This window comes from Nannospalax galili, unplaced genomic scaffold (assembly GCF_000622305.1).
Source record: "Nannospalax galili isolate Female #2095 unplaced genomic scaffold, S.galili_v1.0 scaffold2661, whole genome shotgun sequence".
NCBI classification, from domain to species: Eukaryota; Metazoa; Chordata; class Mammalia; order Rodentia; family Spalacidae; genus Nannospalax; species Nannospalax galili.
In genome coordinates, this window is record NW_008344387.1 from 66,544 (window position 1) to 89,586 (window position 23,043).

The window sequence follows — 23,043 nt, forward strand, 5'->3', positions numbered from 1 at the left end:
GCTGAAACCTAATCCCCATAGGAAAGTTGATGACACCAAAATAAAAATTATTCTTGTTAGACACAGGCAAAATGAGAGCCAGGAAGTTATGGGGGGAGGGCTCATGCCTGCCTGGGCACACACTTTCTTAAGAACCTTCTAAAGGTTAGCTATGTTTTGGATAAACGGCCCCCCAAAGGCCCTTAGAGACTAGATCACTAGCCCATGATGCTACTGGCAGGTGACAGAGCTTAAGAGGTGGGACCTAGTGAAAGAAAGTTAGTTTATTAGGGGTAGGCCTTTGAAGGGTATATTGGGACTATGCCCCCCCCTTTTTTTCTTCCTGGCTGCCACACAGCTTTTCCCTCATAATGCATTGTGCTGCCACAGGCATAAAGGTACCAGGGTCAAACAAGCATTGAACAAAACCTCTGAAACCATGAGCCAAAATAAACCTTTCCCTTTTTTGTTGTTGTTGCTTGGATCAGGTATTTTGTTTCTTAGGTCTCTTTTATAAGGGTACTATTCCCATTCATGAAGATTCTGTCCTCATGACCTAATCACCTCCTAAAATCCCAGTCTCCAAATAATATCACATTAGGTATCAATTCAAATAACAAACATCTCCTCAAATAGTGAAGCTCACTATTATTTTTCATTACTATAAAAATGAAAATCAGAAAAGTTAACACAAAGCCCCCCAAATATTTATCTTCATTCTACCCATACCCTCTGCTTTGCACTTCTAGGATGTATGCACATATTTCTGTAACAACTTTAACATTCTTTAAGATCATAACTTTCAGACAAGATGTTCTGGGCAGAACACTTTCCCAACAAAAACATCAGTGAGCTAATGTTAACTCATGCCCTGGGTTTCCAAAAGTAATGAATTTTGTATCCAAGTAACTTGGACAAATTTCTTCCTTTAAAATATTCTCCTTGATTAAGCCAGGCAACATTGTAGCACAGGGGCTCCTGTAGGAGGGGGCTCATGAGTCTTGAGCCCTGAGGAGCCATGGGCAGTTGGCTTCTCAGGGAGAGACAATCAGTTTTCTTTATGGGGTGGCTCTTGGCAGGTTTACCATGCTCCAGTGGGTGGTCCCACTCCCAGGAGTATGTGGGCAGCTCAAATTGGAGTTGATGGGTTATTAAAAAAAAACAAAAAGGACAAAGTTGGTGGGAGCTGGGGGTAGGAATGGATCTGGGAGGAGTTAGGGGAAGGAAGAGTTGGGGTGAATATGATCAAAATATGTTGCACGAAATTATCAAAGAATAAAATATTTTTTTTAAAACTTCTCCTTGGGAGCTGGAGAGATAACTCAGCAGTTAAGAGCACTAGCTGCTCTTGCAGAGGACCCGGGTTTGGTTCCCAGCACCCACATGGGGGCTAACAACCATCCTTAACTCCAGTTTCAGGGAATCCGATGCCCTATTCTGGCCTCTGTGGGCATTGCTTGCATGGGTATACTTACATACTTGCAGGCAAAACATTCATACACAAAAGAAAATAAGATCTCTGGAAGCATGATGTGCCTCCTTTTGTATGTTGAAACATAAACCCCATATGAAAGTTGATGACACCAAGATAAAGTCATTCTTGTTAGACACAGACAAAATGAGAATCAGGAAATTATAAAGGGGGAGGGCTCGTACATGTTCATGCCTATAATCCCAACACTAAGTAGGTTAACGCTGAAGAACCTTAAGTTCAAAATTAACCTGGGCTACAGAGAGAGATCCTATCAAAACAAGCAATCAAGCAAGCAAGCAGAAATCCCATAAACAAAAATTTTCTGCCCTGGGCGTCTTGAATACACTCATAGTTTCTACGGCACAAGTATTCCTATCACAGTACTCAGTCATTCCCTCTTGAGAATCACTATTCTTTGGAGATATTTGATTCTTATTTGTATTAACACCTAATCTGATGTTATTTTTAGGTTGGGCCGTAGGGAGGTGGTTAAATCAAAAGGGTAGAGCCCTCATGAATAGGAATAAGGCCCTTATAAAAGACCTTAAGAAAGCTGGGTGTGGTAGCACATGCCTTTAGTCCCAGCACTAGGGAGGCAGAGGCGAGGGATCTCTGTGAGTTCAAGTCCAACCTGGTCTACATAGTGAGTTCCAAGCCAGCTGGGGCTACAGGGAGACACTGTCTCAAAAAGATGAAAAAAAAAAAAAACCCAAAAAATAGAGCTTAAGAAATTCTCCCTCATCCTCTGTGCCAAGTGAGGTTATAGCAAGAGGGCTGTTTATGAACCAGGAGGTGGGCCCACAGAAGACACCAAATCTGCCACCATCTTGACCCTGGACTTTCCATTCTCCAGAGCTGTGAGAAATTTCTGTTGATTACTAGCCACCCAGTCTATGGTATTGTGTTACAGGAGCCCAAACGGATTCAGACACACAAGGAATCAAACATGTCTATACAAGTTTGTGTAGGAGTGTTGACAGCAGTTTTATTCATGATGATTAAGAAATAGAAACCACCCAAATGTCCACCCACAGGTACTGGGCTAAGAAAACCTGGCATATCCATATGTGGATAATTGTTCACAAAGGAATACACTTGTTAATATGTATGTGCTCATAGATCTCAAAAATTTTGGTTTTTTTTTTTTGTCTTTTTCAAGACAGGGTCTCCCTGTAGCCCCAGTTGGCCTAGAACTCATTATGTAGTCCAGACTGGCCTTGAACTCACAGAGATCTGCCAGCCTTTGCCTCCCAAGAGCTGGGATTAAAGGCGTGCACCATCACTCCTGGCTAGATCTCAAAAATTTTATCTGAAGTGAAGCCAGACACATATGTACCACAGAATATGGAGTTATACTGAATTCTAAAACGGACATATCAGATACTGACAAAAAGCAGAACAGTGGTTGCCTAGCCTAGGGTGAGGTGGGTTGAGAGCCAAGGGACATGATGATGTTTTGAGGGTGATATGAATGGTCCAGCTTGACTATGGTAGGTTTTCATGAGTGTATCCATCTGTCAAAACTCATCAAATGCATACTTAAAATGGATATATTTGATTATATATGTAAGTTACAAGCCAATAAAGTTGATTGATCAGTTCCTCCTAAAATTCTTTTCTGACCATCTCCCTGGGTACACACATCCAACATAAGCTGTTTCTCTCTGGCTGGTTTTCCTAAGTTTGTAATTATGCTTTTACTGGCTTCCTGCCAGTTGACGGTCTTTAGAGGCAGTGAGCACAAAGGGATCCATTTCTTGTCTTGTCATTGATTGATTACTGCACACTGGCCATGCAGACTTGCTCACTAAAATGTAGGAGTGAGTGAATGCAGGGCGCTAAGGGCGACAGCCAGCTTTGGCCCGGCCACACCTTTGCAGCTAGAGCTCAGTGGACTGGATAACCTCTGGATCACTCCATGTGGGGACTCTGGTCCTCTTGGTCAAGTTGAGTCTGTGCAATTCCTCAGTGATATCCAGGAAGGTCTTGCCTTTGGTCTCAGGGAGGAACAAGCCAGCGTAGATGGCCCCACAGACACAGACAAAGAGGAAAGGGACGTAGAGGAAGTGGGACAAGGCCTTCTGTGGATTAGAAGAGACCCTAGAGCTGGTGATTCCCCCTCGACCCTCAATGAAAGGTTTGTGACAAGTCCAACTTCCCCCTTTACTCATATAGGATCCCTGCCCCTTAGTCTCAGTCTCCTTGGATGGAGGCTTCCCACTAGAGTGTTCATAGCACCAAGGACAAAAACAGAGACAGAGTCCCCCACTTACCACAAGGAAGGGGAACGAGAGCCCAACCAGGAAGAGTATAGTCCACAAGAGTATCCCGCAGACCATGTAGGCAGCAGGTCGGGCTGTCTGGTCAAACAGCTCTGTAGCCAGGATCCCTGTCACTCCAGCTATGAGGGAGAGGCAACAGAATGCCAGCAGTCTTCCTGCCCCACCTCTCCCTCACCACCCAATGAGCAAGGGTTCTCTCCTCTAGCCATCCCTCCCAAAGGCCTCAGTGCAGGTGGCTCCAAGGTCCATGGGTGGCTCCTTTACGTATCACTCACTTGGATATCCACTATTCCATCAGTAAAGCCCAAAGACCAGAGGCCCTCGGGCCCACTCACCAGGGCCGATGCCAAAGCTGAGGATGAAGGCAAAGATGCAGGACATGGCCAGGTAGGGCATCCCAGGGAAGGAGCTCTGCAGCAAATTGGTTAGGAGTGAGAAGGTAGCCAGCCCTAGCCCAGCTACTCCTTGTTCTGCCCAGTACCTGCAGGCTCAGGGCCACTGTGAAGATGGTTCCCCAGCAGGTCATCAGGGAGTACCCCACAATCAGCAGCACCCGCCGGCCCACCCTTTCAATCACCACACACTGCAAAGGGATGAAGCTTTGATTAATAACCCATACACCAGGCCATGATCCCTTTTGGGGGCAGGCATGGGGAGGGGCCTTGTGAAGATGCTGGGCAGGAGTTGTGCTCTATTTCAATAACATTTGACCTATTTGTTTCCCAGACAGTCTTAGTCAACTAGTTACCCAACTTCATTTACTTTTCTCATCTCAAAATAGTTGTGTCAACACCTAGCAAACAGCAGGTGCTCAGTATGTGAGTGATATCTCACTGTGTCCTAAAGGAGTGGAGAGAAAAATGGCTTAATACAAAGACTGTGGGAGCATTAGCACCCCAGGGTCCCCCTTCAGCAGGGCTGGTGGAAGGTAGGCCCAAACATAGACTCACACTAATAAAAGCTGTGAAGAGCTCGCAGCTCCCAGTCCCGATGATGGCATACTGGACCTTCTCAGTGGGTATTCCGGCCTCTTGGAATACAGAGGAGGCATAGGCATACACCTGGGGTCGGGTTGGTGGAAAAGCAGCTCTGAAGCAGTGGTTCCCATCATCCTTCTGTGGCTTCCTACTGAAAACCTCCCAAGTCCCAGAAACAGGGCAGGGCAGAGACTCACTGAGTCATTCCCACAGAGCTCCATGGCACTGCTCAGCACCACAAGGCTGATCACCTGCCTCCGTAGGGTACGATCCTGGAACAACTCCCACAGGCGCCGTGCCCGACGGCCTTGGCAGGAAGCTTGCTCCTTTTCTATCTCTTCCATCTCACTAGTCACGTCCCTGGTACCTCGAAAGTGCTGCAGGGCTGAGATGGAAGGGAATGCTGAGCTCTCAACCAGTCTTTGTTCTCCTACAATGTGTACTCTACTCACCCCAAAATCTCCCTCTCTCCCCTTCTTCCTTCCTTCCCTCCCTCCCTTTCTCTCTCTCCCTCCACATAAGAAAGCACATCATTTCTTAGTAAGTTACATTGGCAAAAGGTCTGCCACCTTGGGCAAAATCAGAAACAATTTGAAATATAAAGACTTCTGTGTCCCGGGGATGGAGAGATGGCTCAGCAGTTAAGAACACTGGTTGTTCTTACAGAAGACCTGGGTTCGAATTCCAGCACCCACATGGCAGCTAGCAACTGTCCGTAACTCCAGTCCCAGGGGATCCGAAGGCCTCTTCTGACCTCTGCTGGCATTGCATGGTACGGGTGCACTTACCTACATGCAGGCAGTAGACCCATACACATAAAAAAAATAAAAATAAAAATAAAAATTGCTGGGTGTGGTGGTGCACACCTTTAATCCCAGCACTTAGGAGGCAGAGGCAGGCATATCTTTGTGAGTTCGAGGCCAGCCTGGTCTACATAGTGAGTTCCAGGACAGCTGGGGCTACAGCTGGGGCTACAAGGAGACCCTGTCTCAAAAAAAAGAAAACAATGAAAGAAATAAAATAAAAGACTTCTGTGTCCCCAGTGTTCTACAGGCAAGAAGCCAGCTGGGAAATTTGCTCAGCCACTCAGAGTGCTTCTTCCAATGTTCTCTCTTCAGAAGGTGTCGAGAAAGCTATTGGGAAAGGAGGTCTATCTCAGAGGCCAGCGAGAGCCATGGAGAACTGTAGCCTGGAAGCTTTCCTTGGAGGCAAAGTCAGGGCTCCATCAACGAGCATTCCCCACCCTGAAACAAGGAGGACCTGGCAGCCTGTTGCCAGGGCTCCTCAGAATTGTCATGGGCTGATGACTGCTCTGTGTGTTCTTGCCTGCTTAGTTCATTCTGGCTACTGAGTTTCACCCTGTGCTACACACAGGCAGGAAGTCTGTCACTTCAGACCCAGGCTCAGGGTGACAATAAAGGCCTATAAAAAGCTGGGTGCAGTGGCACATGCCTTTAATCCAGCACTCAGGAGGCAGAGGCAAGTGAATCTAGGTGAATTTGAGGCCAACTTGGTTTACATAGTGAGTTACACAGTGAATTCCAGGCCAGCCAGAGTTACATAGTAAGATGCTGTCTTCAACAAACAAGCCTACAGCAACAACAAAAACAACAAAGCCCCACAGACTTAATGTGATGTTCCAATCCAGGGCCTCAAGCTCTGCACTGGCTAGATGTGCTACTGTGCTGTGATTGGATGAGACTTTGGGGCTTCTGGGATGGAAGTAAATGTACTCTGCACAGGGCTGAGAGTTGCATGGTAATTGCAGGTGATAGCACATGGGGCAGAGTACCTCACAGGTCTCCCTAAACAGCGTGCCTTTGATTTTTCCATTCCTGGCTTTGTACTCTACAGCATGAGTCCCTTTGGCTGATGGACTATTAGTGAGTATGAGGGTGTGGTTAATGTGAAGCTGGGTGTGGCTGCCCATGCCTCTGCCATCACAACATAAGGCATTCCCAGGCTAACCCATCTGGACCACAAGTGAGAGAGCAGATGTTTCTGCATAGCTGACCTGTCCCAGTCAGACCTCAGCTGGCCTTGACTCCCAGGGTCATAAGCAGAGTTGCCCAGCCAGCCCAGTAAATGAATAAAAGATAGCATAAATGATTGCTGTTTTAAGCCAGAAATTTTGGCTTGCCTGCAATCCCACTACTTGGGAGGCTGAAGCTGGAGGATGGTGAATTCAAGGCCAACATGGGGGGGGGTGTCATGGTTTTTAGGCAATTCCTTGCTTAAAAACAAACAAATCACAAAATTTACAACTGTTTCACATTGCATGCACATGCACATGCACATGTGCATGTATGTGTGCGGTGTATTTCTCAGCACCTCCCTGGGTTTCCTGACTGAAAGCATCTGGGTCTGATCCACCCCATTGTCCTATGATTTACAATATCCCCTTGAAGTGTTTTGAAAGGATGTATGACAAATCATAAAGATGAGGTAAAGGGAAGGGCACTGTTTCCTTAATTAAAAAACAAAAAAAACAAACTCGGCAGGGCATGGTGGTGCACGCCTTTAATCCCAGCACTCAGGAGGCAGAAGCAGGTGAATCTTTGTGAGTTCAAGGCCAGCCTGGTCTCCATAGTGAGTTCCAGCACAGTTGGGGCTACAGGGAGACCCTGTCTCAAAAAGACCTAAAAAAATCCCCTCAATGGCTGGAGAGCTGGTTCAGCAGTTAAGAACACTGGCTGCACTTGCAGAGGATCTGGGTTCGATTCCCAGCACCCACATGGTGGCAAACAGCTGTTGTAATTCCAGTTCTAGGGGAATCTGGTGCCCTCTTCTGACCTCTGCAGGCATTGCACAACTCAGGTGCACTGACATACATGCATACATATAAAATAATAAATAAAATATATTTTTTAAAAACTTCAAGCAATGAGGACCCATAGGCTTTGGTGGCATGCAGCTCTGGATCAGGGATTGCCTAGAGACTCAAACTCACCTGCCAGGCAGGCCTTGGTATCTCCATTGTCAATGAGGAGGTAGCGTGGGCTCTCGGGAAGCAGGGGTAGAGAGACAAGCTGGAGCACTCCAGGCACCAGGCAGCTGGCCAGTAGCAGAGGCCAGGCCTGTGGGCCACCCAGGAGCTCCCTGGAGAGGCCAAAGATAGGACAGGGCAATGAAACACCTCCCTGGCATAGTTTGCCTACCTTGACCCGAGCCCCCTGCTGAATGGCCCACCTGCTTACAGAGGGTCACATAGCCCTATGCCTCTTCCTACCCAACTACAAATCTAGATCTCAGCATCCTTTCTACCTAGCTAGGAGCTGAGGGGGAACAGGGCACTGCCATCCTCATCCCTCTTACCTCTTCTCCCCGGAGAGGATGGGAGAAGGTGTGATTGATTGGCACCCTTTTGTATCCAACACATGGATGTGTTCAGGCTTTTAATAGTTTTGTGCAAAAAAGCAATGTCTTACTCCACTTGGTGGGTAGAGGAGAGCTTTAGGTGAAAAGAGGTTTTTACTGGCATCCTTGAAAACAGAGGCCAGTAGCTTACCTGAGTCCAACTACCTGTCCCATCACAATCCCAAGGGCTGTGAAGATAGCCGAGGTCATGGCCACAGCTCCCCGGAGCTCCTTGGGGGCACTCTCTCCTAGGTACATAGGCTGGATGTTCATGCTCACACCTGGGGACATCAGGGGACACCAGCTACCAAGAGGGATCACTGTGACACACTCCTCAGTGCCACTATGCCTGGAATCTGGTGTCATAGGCCACTCTCACCCCACATACCCCCAGCTGAACAAGACCCCAGCTGTACCCCTCAGGACTTCTAGGAGAGGAGTGTTTCCTAGATCAGTGTCCACATGTTCATGGGCTCTCTCTAGGCAGGAAGGTCTCTTCAATGGTTTGAATGCAGAATGCTCTGCGAAGGTGCTTGTGTTAAAGGTTTGGTCCACAAGGTAGTACTGGTGAGGGGTGCGGTGGCAGAGGTAGAGCTTTATTGGGAGGTCTTAGAGTCATTGTAGGCATGCCTTTAAAGATGGCTGTGAGGCTCCAGTCTTTTCCTCTTCCTATTTGCTTCCTGATACAGTAGGGGAGTGGTTTTCTCCTCCGCACACTCCTGAACTCAGTCTTAGACTGAAACCTCCAGAATTAGAAGTGAAACTTTCTATAAGTTCATTATCTGGGGTATTTCCCTAGAGCGACAGGACCATAACACAATCTCCAAGGCACGTGGATGAGAGGAGACAGGCAGGGCCACATCCTGGATGCTCACCACAGCCCAGGCTCTGGTATGAGTGCTTTCACTGGCCACTACAGCTATGGATTTTGTCTCCTCCCACTTTCCCAAGGTGCACCTGGCATCTACATAGCCTGTGGGAAAACAAAGCTGGATAGTGTCCCTTCTGCCTACCTCAGATGGTGACAAATGGCAAGAGCTAAGAGGCCCTGTATTGGGGCATCATAGGCCCTAGAATAGTGCAGGGGATGTGGCCTCATCACCCTCCCTGGCCTGGGATCAGGAAACATCTCCATCAATTCCCACCCATCTCTTCATAAGTTGGATGGAAGAAAAGGGCAGCTATGCTGATGGCCAGGGAATCACGTAAGTACTCCTGCTCCTCCAGATAGCATTTAGGGAGTGACACCTTCCTTGGGTACTCAGGGCACAATGGCAAAGTCTGACCTGGTTCCTTTCCTTTGGAGGGGTGGGGGGGGTACTGTTCTTAGTAACTTGCTTCCAATGAGTTAGAAAGTGGAAACATAATTTCTAGAAGGGGACCTAAAAAATACTACAGCTGCCCCCCCATCCCCACCCCTTCTCCTCCTGCTTCTCCTCCCTCCTGCTCCTGCTCCTCCTCCTCCTCCTCCTCCTCTTCCTCCTCCTCCTCCTCCTCCTCTTCCTTTTCTTCCTCTTCTTCTCATCTCCTCTTTCTTCTCTCAAGCAGTCCAGTGGAGAGACTCACGGTAGATGGAGCTGAGACCTCCTGCCAACAGGGTGGGAGGGTAGCATCTAAGATCATCCAGCTCAGGACAAAGCTTCAGATGACAGCAGCCCTACCTGACAGCTTGAGCATCACCTCCTGAGACCTCACGCAAGAGCCACCCAGCCAAGGCATTTTTGGGTCCCTGACCCAGAGAAACTGAGATTATAATGCTTAGTTGCTCTAAGTCACTCAATTTAGGGGTAATTTGATTCACAGGAATGGATAACTAACACAGACATCAACACCTGACTATATCCAGGCATTTCCATCCCACGGCCCATGGGGCCACATGCAGCCAAGGATAGCTATGACTGAGGCCTAAACACAAAATTATAAACTTAAAACATAATGAGATTTTTTTTATAACTCAGTTACACAGTTCTCCACAATGTCAAATGGTGGGACATTCCTACAGGGTTATAGATATGACTTGTTGATTGGAGCCCCCCGCCAAAAAACCCCAGGTATATGTACTCAAAATTCTGCAATCCCCAGGAACTGAGGAATTCCTAACAGGCCTCTTCAGGTAAAATCCAAGAATTCATCCTCTGTCCTTTACACTCTGGCTGTCAGGAAGCTCAGGTTTAGAGTGTTGCTCAATTTAGGACTCATCATGGATGTGGTGGCACATGCCTTTAACTCTACAACTCAGGAGGGAGGCAGAGGCAGGAGGATCTCTATGACATCAAGGCTAGCCTGGTCTACATAGTGAGTTCTGGGCCTACAGGGAGACCCTGTCTCAAAAAGACAAAAAAAAAAAAAAAGGACTAATACTGTTAGTTTTAAGTTTGGAGCTGTTTCCTCAAATTCCTGTACAAGTTTTAAACCTTTTTCTTTTTCTATTATAAATATCTAAAGTTAATATGAATCTTTTAAGAGAAATCATGTTTAATCATCTTGCAAAATGGGGTGTATGAATGAAAGCTAAGTCAACAAATAAGGAGAATCAAGGAAAGAAGGCAAGAAGGGGATTCATGAATGACCAGGATAGAAAGGTGCAATAGAGGCTCCACCCCGTACCTGCATTGACTCCCATGAGCAGTCTTCCCAGCATGATCATCTCAAAGGAGCTCGCCTTGCAGCTGAAGCCAAACAAGACAGCGGCAACCAGTACAAAGATATTATTCACTATGAGGGACTTCTTCCTTCAAAGAAATGGAACATAGTCAAGAAAGTCTCTGGCTCAATCTAGAGGGCCCTTCTCCAGGGTCCCCTTTGCCACTCCAGTCAGCCCTGCACAGCCTCCTGGACCTGTGTGTAGGTGTGTACCCATGGGTTGATTAACTGTTTCAAGATCTATAAGCTATGTGAAACGAAAGGACCACTCACCATTGTAGGGTAAGCTCACTTGTATGCCTTGGGTGCAGACCCTCACTCCCGTCCCCTAACATAAGTACAAATGACTCTCCTCTCTGCATGTGCAACAGCTTGAAATGACAGAATTTATGTCTTATGACTTTTCTGCTTTAGATTATGTATTGCTCTTCCCAAACTCCTTTGTAAAATGGAGGAACTAGGGCCTGGGGAGGCAGCTCAGTGTAAAAATGCTGCACAGATGTGAGGACCTGAATTTGTCTCCCTAGCACTCATGTAAAAACTGGGCAGGGGAGGGAAGGTAGCAGAATCAGACAGATCTCCGGGGTTTGCTGGCTAGCCAGCTTATCAGTCAGTAAGCTCTAGGTTTAGAGAGCCTGTCTCAACAGTTAAGTGGAGAGCCAGGTGTGGTAGTTTATATCCTCAGTCCCAGCACTCAGGAGGCAGAGGAAGGTGAGTCGAGTTCAAGGTCAGCCTGGTCCACATTATGAGTTCCAGGCCAGTTGAGGCTACAGGAAGACCCTGTCTCAGAAAGACTCAAAATACCAAAAAAAAAAAACAAAAAACAAAAAGACAAACAAAAAACCTTAGTTGGAGGAGGGGGAATATGATCAAAATACATTGTATGAAACTCTCAAAGAATCAATTAAAACATGTTTAAAAATACATGTTTTCTTAGTAATAAAAATTAAGTCTTAAGCCAGGCTTAATCCCAGCACTCAGGAGGTACAGGCAGGCAGATCTCTGTGAGTTCCAGGCCAGCCTGGTCTGAGTTTCAGTGAGCTTCAGGCCAGCTGGGGCTGCAGAGAAGCCTTGTCTCAAAAAGAACCCCTCCCAAAAAAAGTCTTTTAAAAATTAAGTCTTAACTCTGGTGAATGCATTTTGCTCCATTTCAATACACAGAGAACTCCAGAAATATTTAACTTTTATCTGGTAGAGCAAAACACTGTAGGGCCACAGTCCAGTCCTTAGAGACCTGCACACCCCCAGGGCCTCTGCTGACTGCTACTTTGACGAGTTCACATTGAAAGACCCTGGATAGGAGGAAGCAGCAAGGACATCCACTGTCTTGGTAACGCATAGGTATGACAGATCGAAGATCAGGAGGGTGCTCATCAATGACTTTCCTGAGGTCCAGTGGACCTGGATATGTCAGCGTGTTCCCCAAAGCTCATGACAAACTGTTGTTTCCCTAAGGAGGAGGGACAAATCAGAGAGCTGCTTTCTATTCTGGAGACGGCATGCCTATGGTTTGGATGTGGATTTAGAAGTCCATGCCAGTATGGCAATGTTAAAGTGTAGCCTACTCCCTAGGCCTTCACCAATTCCAGACTGCTTGCTTGGGGGTGGGGGGGGGGCAGGGAGGCTTAGAAGAAAGAAACTCATCACTTCCCCTCACTCTGGCTTCCCATCTTGCCACAGAAAAAAATGTGTTCTGGACACTGTGATGCCATCTGCCCTGAGGTCCTCACCACAATTGAAATCAGTACCAATGCCACACTCATGAGTCTCTAGAACTGTGAGTTAAATTAATCTCTTTTCCTGTTTCATAGTAGTCCTAAAAACTATGAGCAAATGTCACATTGGTCATTGTGACTTGAATATTTTAACCAGATAATTTTTGAAATTGTGGCAGCCTGAGCGGAGCTGAGCAAGAGGTCACTAGTGGGTCCAGATCAGGCTCCAAGTGCTGTCACTTGACTTCATAGTAGCCGTTAGACTCTCCTAAAGGGGAATGTCAAAGCATGGCCTAGGGCTTAGGATAAAGCTACCGTACTTCAGTGGGTTCTGTTAGTGAGAAAAGCTGCACTCATGGTTTTGTATTAGGTCATAGTGGAGAATGAACACTGGGTTGTGGAACACCAGGCGGTCCTGCACCTGTCCTGAGCTGGGTGCCATACAACAGTCCTCTCTCACTGAATAGACATGCTGTATAACAAACTTGCCCCAAGTGGGCCCCAAAGTTTTCCACAAGTACGTGAGTTGCATCAGTATGGCCCTACACAACACTGAAGGACTCGAATTCTTCCAAGGGATGGAATTTTGTCACTTTTTCAAGGGGCTTGGTTGGACAAAGTCTCAGGCAAAGCAATATTTGAAGATTAGTTTTAAGGAAAGTATAAGGAAAAGAGAAACAGAAGGATCTCAGACTGTGCATGGTATTCGGTTGCTGTTCTTAGCCAGCTCAGAGTTTGCTCTGTCCGCTCATAAGCAAAGCAGGTGGAGACAAGGCTAGAAAATGCACATGGGCTCAACAATAAAGGCTTCCTATCACCCAGCTGACTACAATCTATCCCTTTGCTAACTACCAGAATATGCAGACCGTTTCTCCATAAGCATCCATTCCTGATATCATATATAGCAGTATGTGTATTTACCTCTCCCTCAGTAAGACCCCTCAGAGCACTGTGTTGTCACTAGGGGCAGCAGAACAGAGGTGTTCTTTTTGAGCATAAGAGTTTCACATGACCTGCAGTTAGAGTCTCAGTCTCTCTCTCTCTCTCTCTCTCTCTCTCTCTTTCCCTCCCTCCCCCCCACCTCCTTTGTTTTTGTTTTGTTTTGTTTTTAGATAGGGTCTCCCTCAAGCCCCAGCTGGCCTAGAACTCAATATGTAGACCAGACTGGCCATGATCTCACAATGATCAACCTGCCTCTGCCTCCTGAGGGCTGGGATTAAAGGCCTATACCGCCATGACCATGACCATCTGGAGTCTCTTGATAGTCTGCACTTAATGATAATTTTTTTCAATTTTAAAATTTGTCTTTATTTTTTGTGCATGAGTGATTTGCCTGCATGTATATAAGTGCACCACATGTTTGGAATATGCCTGGGGAGGCCAGAATTGAATTCTTGGAACTGGAGTTACAGACAGTTGTTAACTGCCATGCGGTTGCTGAGAACCAAACCTGTGTCCTCTGCAAGAGCAGCCAGTGCTCTTCACCACTGAGCTATCTCTTTAGCTCCACTTAATGATCAATTTAACTATAGTAGTTCCCCTTATCCATAGGGAATATTTTACAAGATCTCCCCAGTGGAAGCCTGACTCTACATATACTAGGTAGATACTATCTATGTATGTACTATACATGATAAAGTTTAATTTAGAACATAGGCACAATGAGGTTAATGGCAATAACTAATAATAAATTGAATAATTATAAAAATACACTATAATAAACACTTTGGAAAATTTTCTTCTATGGCTGGGAAAATAGCTCAGTTGTTAAAAGCATTGGCTACTCTTGCAGAGGACCCAAGTTTGATTCCCAGCACCCATGGCAGCTAGCAACCATTCATAACTCCAGTTCTAGGGGATCTGATGCCCTCTTGTGTCCTCTGCAGGCACGGTGACACAGGTGCACTTACATACATGCAGGCATAACACTCATACATAAATAATAATATTTTTAATATTTATTTATATTATAAATTTATAATATTTATTATCATACATAATAATTTTTATTTTATTATTTTTATGTGTATGAGTCTATTGCCTGCATGTGTGTAAGTGCACCCTTGTCATGCAATGCCCACGGAGGTCAGAAGAAGGTGTCAGATGCCCCTGGGACTGGAGTTACGGATGGTTGTTAGCCACCATGTGGGTGCTGGGAATAGAACCTAGGTCCTCTCCAAGAGCTGTCAGTGCTCTTAACAACTGAGCCATCTCTCCAGCCCCCATAATTTTTTTTTTATTTTATTTCTTCTGGGACTGGAGAGTTGACTCAGCAGTTAAGAGGACCCACATGGCGGCTAATAACCATCTGTAACTCCAGGACCAGGAAAATCCAATGCCTTCTCCTGACCTCCACAGGCATTGTATGACATGAGTGCACTTAAACACATGCAGGCATTACACTCATACACACAAAAAAATAAATAAATAAAATATTTAAAATTTTTATTTATTTTTTAAAATCTTTTATCTATCCTTCTAGTTATTATAAGTTTTGATTATGTTACTTAGAGTCAATTTCTGTTGTTTACAACCTAAGAACTGCATCAGAAACACAGAGGGAAATTGAGGCCCAGAGAAAAAATCGTTTGCTTAATGTCAAATAACACTTGTTCCACAGGAACTAGAAACCAGGACTTCCCTTCCTTTGTTGCACTGAACTCCTTCCTTTACCAAATTTTCTTGAAAATGTGATTTTCTTGAAAATGTGAATCCACAGACAGCTCAGGAGGCTGGCTAAGAAGCTGATCTGGGCCCAGAGTCTGCTGGCATCTTCTGCGTCCTTCTTTCCTTAGCCTGCAGACTTCATGCCCCTCATTACAGAGCATTCAGGTGACAAACAAGAAGCACCTACCTTCCCAGTGTGATGGCCATGGGTCCTGCAAGCAGTGCTCCAAAGAGGCCTCCCAGAGGGTACAGAGACACGATGAGGGACCACACAAGCAAAACCAGGTGGTCGGGCAATGCCCTGCCAGTACGTGCCTGCCATGTTTCATTGGTGAATTCCTGAATGTACTGTGGACAAAGATGCCAGTTACTTTTCTGGGAATGCGGGGTGAGGGGTGGGGAGGGTTCTGGACATTACAGGCCTTCTCCCTTCCAGGGTCTTGTGCCTCTGCTGAGCAGGCACCAAGTCACCTGACCAACACTGCTCTCCACAAGGCAGGAAGAAGCTCCAGTGAGTAGCCCCTATGTTCGGATTCCTTTCACTTTCAGAATCTCTCATAGCCTAGAGCTGGACCATCTCCAACTGCCCCTCCCTAGATGACACTCAGTACTTCTGATAGCAAATACGTGGTAGATTTCTACACTGAGCAATGTTCCGACTCTCTCTGCACCAACCAGCTTGCTGTACCACAATGGAATCCAATCCTGACTCTACTTACCTGGAGAGAACATCAAATTCCACAAGCTAATGGTCTCAGTCCCACAAGGCTGACCCTATTTCAGAAAAAATTTCAAGTCCAAACCTCGTAACCTGCTATATAAATTGGGAACTTCTATGATTCCCCGCTTGGGTTTAATAATTCGCCATAGGACAGAGCCTCAGAGCTACTCTCGAGGCTGAGGCAGAATGATCACAAGCCCAAAGCCAACCTGGGCTACAGAGTGAGTTCAAAACCAACCTGGAAAACAAAATGGTCATTGTCTCAAACTAGAAAATAAAAAAGGGCGAGGGATATAGCTCAGTGGTAGAGTTCTTGTCTAGCATGTACAAGGCTCTAGGTTCAGAGCCTGGTAATATGCACAAGCACACACGCACACACACGCGCACACACGCACACACACGCGCACGCACACACACACACACACACACACATTTGCTAGAACAGCTCACAAAACTCAAAAAGACATTTTCTTTTTGTTTACTGGCTTATTATAAAGGTGCAAATCAGGAACAGCAAGACAAAAGAGCTGCAGAGGGGCTAGAGAAATGGCTCAGTGGTTAAAAGCATTGGCTACTCTTGCAAAGGACCCAGGTTCAGTTCCCAGCACCCACATGGTGGCTGACAGTTGTCTGTAACTCCAGTTTTAGGGGATCCAACACCCTCTTCTGGACTCCTCCGGCATTGCATGACCTGGGTGCACTTACACACATGCAGGCTGGGATCCTTGATCATCACTGTCCTCTCACAGAATTTTTGTCATATGGTCTATTTCTTCCAGTTTTCCTGTTTCATCCCTTGAGGGAAGAGGTGTAAGATGGAGCGTTGCTGACTGCATGACTGCCCTTTCCCTTGGTGTGTGTATTCTATGCTTTACTCAGCCCCTTGTTGTGCTTGAAACTACTTGATGGATCTTGGGTTTCCATAGGGCTCTGCGGCAAGCTCTTGAAAGGAGTTGTCTCTGGGGCTGAAGAGATGGCTCAGAGGCTAAGAGCACTGATTACTCTTGCAGAGGACCCAGGTTTGGTTCCCAGAACCCACAAAGCTAACAACTGGGGTAACTCCAGTTACAGGGGATCCGATGCTCTCTCCTGACCTCCATGGGTGGAGGTGCACAGGTGCACTTACGTACATGTAGGCAATATATTCAAACACATAAAAATAATAATTTTTAAAAGAAAATAGTTATCTCTATATATAGCAGTTCTGCATCTATGAATTTAAATAACTGTAGAGTGGAATAGTCAGGGGAAAACATACCTGTGCTGAACATCAATACTTTTTCTTGTCATTTTCTATAACAGCTACATAGCATTTACACACATTAGGGTATGAGAAGTAACCTAGAGATGATTTGAAGTCTACAAGATGTGCCTAGGTTCTATTAACACACATACACACCATCCTATACAAGGGACTTGAGCATGCATGGATATCGGAATCCACACAGGGTCCAGGGACCAATCTCCTATGGATACTTAGGGGCAGTTGCATTTTATCAGAGCATTACTCCATTACTTTGTTCATTGTTCAGACTGGGAGTTAGGATCAGAGGTAAAATGACTTGCCACAGACTTAGGCAAAGGTCAGGCTGCACGTAGGTAGCTCAGCCTCCATAGAGCTCCATCCTCCAGAGCCTTCACTTCAGGATTGTGAATGGAAACCATGTGATTAGGAAAGGCTGTGAAGAAGGAAAACCTGGACACCTTTTTCTTAGAGAAGAAGTATCAGTCTTGGAGGTCCCCACAGGATGCAAAGGAGGGTGGTAGGTGCATGTGTTGAGCCAGCTCTCCCTCCCCTGGCCAGCTTAGGGCCATAACTGCCAGCTTAGTTTCTGTTAAATTCTCTCTTTGGGGAGGAACTGTCCAGGGGAGCTGGAACCAGAACTAGCTTGTCCTGATCCAGGCTGGAAACCCTTCAAGAGTGACCACTAGCAAAGAGTCTCCTTCACCAAACTCTACTCAAACTCTTCTGTGCTCATCTCTGCACTGTCCAATTGGACAAGAACCCCATGTCAAAGGACAATTGAATAGAGCAACTTATCCTCAGTAGGTTTAATTTGTTAAATTTATTTTATGTGTATGAGTGTCTGTCCTAACTCCAATTCCAGGGGATCCGACGCCCTTTTCTGACCTTCAAGGGCATTGCACAACAGGGGTGCACTTACATACATGCAGGCAATACACTCATACTCATAAGATAAAAATAATAAAATATGGCCGGGTGTGGTGGTGCACGCCTTTAATCCCAGCACTTGGGAGGCAGAGGCAGGAGGATCTCTGTGAGTTCAAGGCCAGCCTGGTCTACATAGTGAGTTCCAGGACAGCTGGGGCTACAGGGAGACCCTGTCTCAAAAAGACCAAAAATAAAAAATAAAATAAATAAGTAAAATATTAAAAAAACAAAAACAAAGTTACCTTCTGGTAAGGTGGGTACAGGGAGAAAGAGGACCAGGAGGAAAATTGTGGACAGCAGGTTATTTCAGGTTACTCCTTTTATGTGAGAATTGAAGCAGAGGGTTCTTCCTTACTGTGCAAATTAAAACTGGTCTGCTTGGGAAATCTGGTTGCTATCTCCCTAATCCTGACTTCAAAAGGTCAAACAAGCAGCTTAGTTTCATTTCGATATGTGAATGACTCCATTTTGATTTATTTGTCTAGTCTGTTGGAGTCCAGTGTAGAACCTCAGTGTATAAAATAGCCTCCTATACTACTTATTACCTTCTGCAAGTTGACTTACCTAGAACGCCCTGTCCTAGGTCTGCTCACCCTTTAGTGTCTGATGAGATTCCTCATCTGCCACCCCTCCCTGAGATGATGTCTGATCACATGGCCTGCCTTCAGTAAGAATCCTGGGAGGTCAGCTTAGCCACATTTCTCCTTGATCTGGGATGTTTCCTCTTAGTTTCTATCTTTGCTCCACTCTACGTGGCTATAAATTCCCCCTTGCTTGTGCTATATTCAGAATCCAGGCTCATCTCTCTGGCAGTGCTCTCTGCATCTGTTGCCATGGCTCCCCAGAATGAAGTCTTCCTTAATGTGACTTAATGGGTGTCACTGATTCATTTTTAAAATTTTAATTAGTTAGTTTTGGCTTTTTTTTTTTTTTTTTTTTTTGGTTTTTTTGAGTCAGGGTCTCCCTGTAGCCCCAGCTGACCTGGTACTCATTATGTAGACCATGCTGGCCTTGAACTCACAGAGATCCTCCTGTCTCTGCCTCCTGAGTACTGGGACTAAAGGTGTGTGCCACCACACCCGGCTAGTTTTGGCTTTTTTTTAAAAGACAAGATCATCCCAGACTGACCTTGATCTCACAGTGCTCTGCCTGCCTCTGCCTCTCAAGTGCTGGGATTAAACGCATGTACCACCATGCCCAGTTTTCAATTTTGTTGTTGCTGTTATTTTTGGTTTCTTTGAGACAGGGTTTCTCTGTAGCCCCAGCTGACCTGGAATTCACTATGTAGACCAGGCTGGTCTTGAACTCACAGAGATCTGCCTGCCTCTGCCTCCTGAGTGCTGGGACTAAAGGAGTGTGCCACCATGCCTTGGCATGCCTTGGCAATTTTATTTTTAATTATGTGTGTCTGTGTGTGGGTATATGCATGCAAGTACAGGTGCAAGTACAGCCAAAGGGGTTGGAACCCCAGGAGCTAGAGCTTTAGGGAGTTGTGAGTCATCTTATGTGGTTAATAGGAATTGAACTTGGGTCACCTGGAAGGGCAGTAGGTACTCTTAATGAGTCATCTCTTCAGTCCCATGTTTTCTTCGTTAGCAGAATATTTTCTTTAATGCCATTCTACAGGGTAGGGAGAACCTCTGAGCTCAAGCATCTTAATTTTGAGGACTGGTGATAGCTCATGGGAGGCAAGGTCTGATTGTGACTTGCTGTGGAGAGATCCCTCCTCAGTCTGTGAGTCTACACTGAAGTTGGCATGCAAATAACTGCTTGTGGAGAGAATGATAAATAGAATTTGGTATGGTGGTATCCTGTGTCCCCAGCCCTGGGGCACTGTGGAGGTTGTGCAGAGGCAAAAGGATCATGAACTCAAGGACAGTATAGTCTATACAGCAAGACCTTGTCTCAAAAAACCAAATGAGTTGAATGTGGTGGTACATTCAACACCTTGGGGGTGGGGATTGAGGAAAGAGGATCAGGAGTTCTATGGTACGTAGAAGTCAAAGCCAGCCTGGACTACATGATATCCTGCCTCAAAAACCCAAACAAAACAAAACAAAGAATAAATGAATAAAGAGCAGCTAGCTCAGAACTTCTTTTCTATACCATTTCTTTCATCCTTTCTTTTTCTTTTTCTTTTTCTTTTTAAAACTGTGTGCGCGTGTTGGCCTGGAGAGATGACTCAGCAGTTAAGAGCTCTAGCTCTTCTAGCAGAGGACCCAGGTTCTGTTCCCAGCACCCATATGGCTTCTAAGAACTGTCTATAACTCCAGTTCCAGGAGATCCAACACTCCAGGAGATGCAACATGACACCAGTGTACTTACATATATGTAGGCGATACACTCACACAAAATAAAATACAAATAAATTTTTAAAATTGTGTGTGGTGTATACATGTGTGCATGTGTTATGTGAAGGTGCACAAGCCATGTGTGCACGAGAGGAAGCTAGCAGTCCATGTTCAGTGTCTTCCTCTATGGCTGTCCACCTTATTTTTTGAGACAGGGTCTCGCTGAATATGAAGCTCACTGACTGGCCAGACTGCTTGGTCAGTGAGCCCCTGGGAGCCTCCTGTCTCTACCTCCCAGCACTGAGATTCCAGGCACTCACCAACATACCTGGCTTTCTGCACAGGTGCAGGGGGATCCTAGCTCCAGTGCTCACGCTTGAGCAGCAAGCATATTATCCATCACCCAGGTAGGCCTCCAGGTGGAAGGAAGCTGGAGAAACAGTCATCCCGCAGATATTTGGGGAACTACATTTAACTTGCTTTGTTCAGGGTTAAATGGATCAAGCTGAAGACAGGGGGAGAGGTTCTGATCCCAGAGTGCTTTGAAGTTTGGGTGGTTGAGTCTCTCCTGAACCCCAGAGACAATGGGGGAAAACAGAATTTTTGTGTCTCAGAGTAGCTTGGCAATGTTGAAGGGATCAAGAAGCGGGTGGTTGAGTCTCTCCTGAACCCCAGAGACAATGGGGGAAAAACACAGAATTTTTGTGTCTCAGAGTAGCTTGGCAATGTTGAAGGGATCAAGAAGTAAGGAGGTTGCACCCAAAATTGGATTGTGACAGAGACATGGGAGAAAGGGTTGGATTTTAGAGGTAGTGAGGCCCTGGTTTCCAAGAGAGAAACCAAACAGTCAAGGGTTGACTCCCCATCATTAGGTGGAAGGTGGCGTTGGATGCTAAGTACAGTAACCCAGGAGGATACAAGTTTGGAGAGGACACTGAGCTCTGTTTAAATCTCCCAGGGACCATGGGCATCCTGGTAGAGAGGGACACGTGGGAGAGAGTGCCATGAAGTGGGTGCTGAGCTGAAGCTCTGCTTCTGGCAGATGTCCTCAACCAGTGACCACTAAGACAGTGACAGTGGGCACAGAAGGTACATACCAAAGTTGGGGCATTGATGATGGAGAGGTTGTAACCAAACTGGAAAGTTCCGCCAATGCCAGCTGCACAGATGGTCAGGAACAGGACCTTTCCTGGGAACTGAGGAGACAGGGAGAGTATAAGGAACAGCAACCACATACCACACCTTTCCCTGTGCTAGATCTACCATCTACAGCACTGTAATTTACTTCAATCAGGCAACAATGGTTCCACTTGCAGAGAAGGAAATTGAAGCCATGTGGAGGCATTTACCTAGCCCACAAGACTGGCAGATATCAGATAATCCAAGATTTCTGCTTTGGGTCCAGAATGTCACTTTACTGTCCCCTTAACCTGCCAGTGTTTACCTCAGATGGAGCATAGTACCCCACCCTCCTTCTGAGCGGCCCTAGGCCATCTGCTGTGGTTTGGGAGAACAATCCCGCAGCTGGGTAATCTAATGAAGCTCTGCCACTGGCGTGACAGTGTCCTTAAAACCCCGTGGCATCCCCCAGGGAAACATTCTCCAACAGAATGGCTAATCTCTAGGAATCCTCTTACCTTCTACCAGCCTGAGGCTAGGAGAAGGGGCCATACGGTCCCATATGTGCAGGGACTTGGGGAACATAAAAGAGGCAGTCAAGTAGCCACAGATGGTGGAAGTGTCTGGGTGCCTCATACTCTGATGATTTCTTGCTCATCTGGACACACATGCCCAGGCACAGTTCACAATGTGCTCTGCAGTAAAGGAAGGCTTTCCATGCTGGCACAGTGCCCTTAGAAAAGGGATGGGGAGAATTCCTTAAGGCACTCAGCCAAGAGGACTCAGGACCTGAAGTCCCATCTCATTTGGTTGGAAATATTTGAGACAGGATCTCTCTATGCATCTCTGGCTGGCTTAGAACTTGATATGTAGACCATGCTGGCCTGGGCCTTACAGTGATCCACCTGCCTCTGCTTCCTGAGTGCTGGAATTAAAGGTATGCACCATCATGCCTGGCAAGTTTTTGTTTTGTTTTATTTTGTTTTTGTTTTTTTGAGACAGGGTCTCCCTGTAGTTCCAGCTATGGGACTGGAAGTTGCTATGTAGACCAGGCTGGCCTCAATCTCACAGAGATCTATCTGCCTCTGCCTCCCAAGTGCTAGGATTTAAGGTATGCACCATTACATCTGGCCCAAGTTGTTTTTTAAGTAATTACAATCTTGTTTCTATTTTTCCTTTTATGATTTTAAACTGCAATGTAATACTCTGGGCTGGGAATATGACTTGGTGATGGAGTGCTTGCAAGCAGGTATAAAGCCCTGAGTTCTAGCTCTAGTACGAGAGAGAGAGAGAGAGAGAGAGAGAGAGAGAGAGACAGAGAGAAACACAAAAAGACAGAAATTCACAACTAGAGTTGTTGTATGAGAGAAAATTGGTCTCTCTAAGTCTGCCTTATTTTGCTTTATAGAAAATCTCCAGTTCCATACTTTTGCTGTAAATATCATGCCTTCATTTTTCTTTACGGCTAAATAAACTTCCACTGTATGTAAGTACCACATTTTCTTTATGTGCTCATCTGTGGATGGGCATCTAGGCTGGTTCGATTCTTAACTATTGTGAATAGTGCAGCAGTAAATATGGCTGCAGAAACGTCACTGTGGTATGTTAATTTGGGGCGTATACTAGGGGTGGTATAACTGGGCCT

The 23,043-nt window shown here is 46.0% G+C and overlaps 1 protein-coding gene across 5 annotated transcripts in view; it reads right to left on the reverse strand.

Annotated features, from left to right (window-relative positions):
* Positions 1 to 2,324: 2,324 nt before the first annotated feature.
* The window catches only part of Slc2a11 (solute carrier family 2 member 11), a 22,618-nt gene continuing 1,899 nt past the window's right edge, over positions 2,325 to 23,043 (reverse strand). For 3 of the 5 annotated variants that reach the window (XM_029567153.1, XM_008840613.3, XM_008840616.3), the window contains exons 3-13: positions 21,377 to 21,475; positions 15,282 to 15,442; positions 10,677 to 10,801; positions 8,221 to 8,350; positions 7,663 to 7,811; positions 4,910 to 5,097; positions 4,686 to 4,796; positions 4,217 to 4,318; positions 4,071 to 4,146; positions 3,727 to 3,854; positions 2,325 to 3,534 (exon numbers count right to left, since the gene is read on the reverse strand). In XM_029567153.1, coding sequence (XP_029423013.1) covers positions 3,334 to 3,534; positions 3,727 to 3,854; positions 4,071 to 4,146; positions 4,217 to 4,318; positions 4,686 to 4,796; positions 4,910 to 5,097; positions 7,663 to 7,811; positions 8,221 to 8,350; positions 10,677 to 10,801; positions 15,282 to 15,442; positions 21,377 to 21,475 — 1,470 coding nt within the window. In that variant the 3' untranslated portion in view covers positions 2,325 to 3,333. The remainder of the gene's footprint in view (positions 3,535 to 3,726; positions 3,855 to 4,070; positions 4,147 to 4,216; positions 4,319 to 4,685; positions 4,797 to 4,909; positions 5,098 to 7,662; positions 7,812 to 8,220; positions 8,351 to 10,676; positions 10,802 to 15,281; positions 15,443 to 21,376; positions 21,476 to 23,043) is intronic. The other 2 variants (XM_008840614.3, XM_008840615.3) reach the window with 2 other exon arrangements.